We start from the raw sequence: 4,440 nt of genomic DNA on the forward strand, positions 1-4,440 counted from the left end.
AACAAGGGTTAATTGGCCAAGAAAAGAAAAAGTAGGGTACACCTTTACTTTAAAAACCCTAAATATGGGTGCTAGTTCCAACAACATGATAAAATATAAGTTGTACATATATTATGGTACATGTTCATGTCCAGTACTGAGTTAGAGAAGCTCATGAGATAAAACTAGCATAATTTTTCTGAAGCTGTCCAGAGACAGAAAAAGGAAAAGGCCGGCCAGCTGATATCACACACCTTGTCTTGCCCATACTTTAATATACCTTACTTTACACCTACCCGAAGGTAACCTATATTAATTTTCCTTTAACTTATTATATATATGATGATGCTAATGTATATTATCAAGAGAGAGGGCCACCAGCCACTCCCTCTAACCTGTCTCACCAACTCACATGATCTAGAAGCAATTAGGGTCACTTCTCTCACTCTCACTCTCTCTCTCTCTCTCTGTGAATAAAATAGCTCACATATAATAAAGCCATGCTGAGCTCCCTGCATAAAGCGCGTGCCTAGAGAAGCAGGAAAAATATAACTCCATTTTTGTAAATCCAAGCAGCACTAGTACTACTTCTACTCGATCGGTAATTGATCCACTCAAATGGGAAGGTCTCCTTGCTGTGAGAAAGCTCACACAAATAAAGGAGCATGGACCAAAGAAGAAGATGATCGTCTTATCGCATATATCCGAGCTCACGGCGAGGGGTGCTGGCGCTCACTCCCTAAAGCCGCTGGCCTTCTCCGATGTGGCAAAAGTTGCCGGCTCCGCTGGATTAACTATCTCCGTCCCGACCTCAAACGTGGCAACTTCACTGAAGAAGAAGACGAGCTCATCATCAAACTCCATAACCTTCTTGGCAACAAGTGAGTCTTAACATATTCAATCAGCTTACACATGCATGTGTCTAATATCATAGGAAAAAAATTTAGATTTTTTTTTTCTTTATAAAATGTTAATTATTAGCATCAATGAGGTTTCTTGAATTTTGCTGTAGGTGGTCCCTGATAGCAGGGAGATTACCAGGGAGAACAGATAATGAGATAAAGAACTACTGGAACACCCATATAAGAAGAAAACTTCTGAACAGAGGAATTGACCCTGCAACTCACAGGCCAATCAACGAGGCTGCTCAGGATGAAACCACCATATCTTTTGCTGCCTCTGCAGTCAAAGAAGAAGAAAAAAGTGGGGTTGGGGAGAAAGACACAAAAAGATCAGTAGTACTTCAAGAACGGTGTCCGGACTTGAACCTTGAGCTTACGATTAGCCCTCCTTACCAAAACCAGAATGAACCATTGAAGAAGACTGGTAGTCTATGTTTTGCTTGCAGCTCGGGATTGCAGAATGGTAAGGATTGCAGTTGCAGGATTTCTAGTATTGGTAGCAGTACCAGTGGTAGCAGTACTGCTCCTGGTTATGATTTCTTGGGGATGAAAAGCGCAGTGTTGGACTACAGAAGCTTGGAAACGAAATGAGATGGAACTTGGTTTGAATTATTTAACTCAACAGATTGGAGTGAAACTACATGTCTAGCTTTCTCTCTTCTCTAATTTGTATAATTAGTAATGAATAGTGATCATACAGTACCATTATATATTACATGAGTTGAACATTATTGGTGAATGTTTTCCACTTATTGGAATCATCATGTACGTTCGTTGATTTTTTTTTTTTTTAAAAAAAAAAAATTTCGAAAGGCTTTGTTTCCATCTGTAGGTTTAATATTTTTCCCTTTTCCCTTTTATTTTTCCAGTCAAAAGTTGGAGTTTTTCAGGCCCCTTCCAGACCATGCAGCTTCAAAAGGGTGATGTAATTGTTTGTTGCTACTTACTACTAGTCTACGATCGAGCAGGTAGAGATGAAGAGTTTTTAACAATCTAAGAACGGGCTCTTCAGTGGGAGAGAGGGATGGATTTTATTTATTTTATATATATTTTTTGAAATACAAGACGTTCGATCTTATCCCCTTTTAGAAAGATTAATATGGTACGTCCAAATTTACATGAAAAACATATATGTTTCTCTTTGATATATAGTATGATCAATCTTTTGATCAGATTTTATTTTTGATGATAATAAATTATCATATATGCATGGTTTTATTCATGTGATACATGGGATTCCACGGCTTCTTTCCTAGCTTTTTTTTTATCTGATCTGTCGAAAGAAAACAAAAACAAAAAAGAACATTTGATCAGATTCTTTAGGGTTTATCTTTTTGGAAAGACGGTTGGATTTTATAAATTTGAAGGTAATGGCATAATGTGGATAAGCAGTGAGAGGAGGAGAAATAAGGGGAAGATGGAGTGGTGGGTAACCAATCTTTTCCAAATTATAATAAAAGCAGATCTAAGAATATACGGCACATATATATAAATATATATATATATATATATATATATATATATTTATATGAAAAGTGTGAAGAAACTGGCAACTAATCTCCGTGCATGGTACCATCCCCTCTACCAACCTTCCAAGTCCTTAACATTAATTATCAAAGCGGCCATGAGCCAACAAATTAACCTTGTACTTGCTTATATATATATATATACATACATGTAACCCTATATATATATATTCTTGAGAATATATATGATCATGCTGATCAACAACATGATGACTAGCTAGCTAGCTTAATTAGTTTTATTGATTTGATAAACTTTATTTTGATCCTAGTATAGTTTATTTAACGTAGTTATTTGAGATAATAATGATTATTTGTGACGAGAATTGATTTATTTTATAGTAAAAATAACTGACAGCAAATAAGCGTGTATATTAATTTTTTTTATACAATAAATGGACAGATATATTAAATAATTCAGTCCATTATTCGGTATTCCTTTCACAAGAGGTTACAAACAGCTAGCCCAGAAGAATTGAGGATTGCAGGCCAAGAGATAACAAAGGGAAAAAAAGTTATGAATAATTTGAAAGTTTGCTTAGAAAAATTATATAAAACTCAAATTATTATAGCCTAGAATTAAAAATTTGCATGCATGTTTTAATCCAGAAACGCAAGTATATATATAGTATATAGCTTTCAAACATAGTTAATTTCTACAATTAATAAATGGAAATTATGGAACTATATATTCAAAATGGCTGGGCTCAGAAAGATCACCATGAGTGAAAAGAAAATATCCCAGAGATATATGGGCATGGGCATGGGCATGGGCAAAAGGACAAGGATCGAGCGAGCTCATGTGATGTATATATCAATGGCCAATGGCTCTTCCCACGTATATTAAAAAAGAGGTACTTTTCATCCCCTTTACCATTTTCAAAGGTGTTAGGTAGAGCATTAGAAGATTCTATAAGATATTTTCCCTATCTTTCGACTAAAAGATAGAAGATTTAAATATTTTTTATGATCGTAAATAATAATTAACTCATTTTAATATAAAATAATCATTTTAATCTTAAATAATTGGTCACGTTTATCCTGATTTTTAATAGCTTCAACTTTCACCAACATCACATGCACGAGCTTAATGGTGGGTCCTAGTCTCGGTTTCTTCGATCTGGATTCCTACAATAGCCAAGGGATCTTAATTATTAGAGGGTTCAAATTCCCAATTATATGAGTAATATTACACAACTTTTCAGTTTTTACACACTACATTTTTATAAAATTTTTAATATTTTTTTGAATTTATTCTTTTTAAATTAATTCAATTTTTCTATTCATTATTCATATATTAAATATTTAATAAAATAATAAAATAATAAAAATTAGAAAAACTATAATGTGTGAAGGTTGTGTGAATATTAAGAGGTTGTGTAGATTTATTATTATTATATATGAAAAATTAATGTGCACGGATTATTGTAACCTGCCGGGCATCCAAAGCCGCAGTACTCCTTAATTTGTTGAACCCCATTTTAATATAGAGAAATGATAATTACAGTCGTGAGAATGCAAGCGCCATGCAATCACTTTAAAAAAAATGAATAGATACGAAATTCATATGAAAGAAAATTAATTTTTTAATAATAGACCGTATTCTTTTTCAAAATAACTGTACGATATTTACACATTTTACATCTATATATAATATTATTCTTTAATACATATATGGGATTTTAATATTATAGGATTATTATACTATATGGGGACTGTCCAGTGAGGGATGGAATTGGAACATTTACTATATAGAAAGGAAAATATATATATATATATATATATATATATATAAAGTTTTTTGGGGGAAAAACGAAGTTTTATACTGTCTTATAAAAAATATCTGGAATATTTATTTTTAACATTTCTTGAAATTTTGGCCCACCCCTTTGAGCAGGGTAGGAACTTCGTTTGGTGAGGGAGTAGATATAATTGATAAGAGGAAAGAAACCCAGAAGGATAAGATCATGGAAGATAAAAGCGGGTCATGTGTGGCTGTGATGTCTTTGAATCCGTTTGGGAATATTATTATCTTC

At 33.3% G+C, this 4,440-nt stretch overlaps 1 protein-coding gene across 1 annotated transcript; it reads left to right on the plus strand.

Moving 5' to 3' along the window:
• On the plus strand, positions 1-1,694 carry LOC109006592 (myb-related protein 308-like). The gene is made up of 2 exons (XM_018985922.2): positions 1-860; positions 992-1,694. The coding sequence occupies exons 1-2, from the start codon at positions 598-600 to the stop codon at positions 1,470-1,472; spliced, it is 744 nt and encodes a 247-aa protein (XP_018841467.1). The 5' UTR covers positions 1-597; the 3' UTR covers positions 1,473-1,694.
• The last annotated feature ends 2,746 nt before the right edge of the window (positions 1,695-4,440 follow it).

This window comes from Juglans regia, chromosome 16, assembly GCF_001411555.2.
Source record: "Juglans regia cultivar Chandler chromosome 16, Walnut 2.0, whole genome shotgun sequence".
Taxonomy (NCBI): Eukaryota; Viridiplantae; Streptophyta; class Magnoliopsida; order Fagales; family Juglandaceae; genus Juglans; species Juglans regia.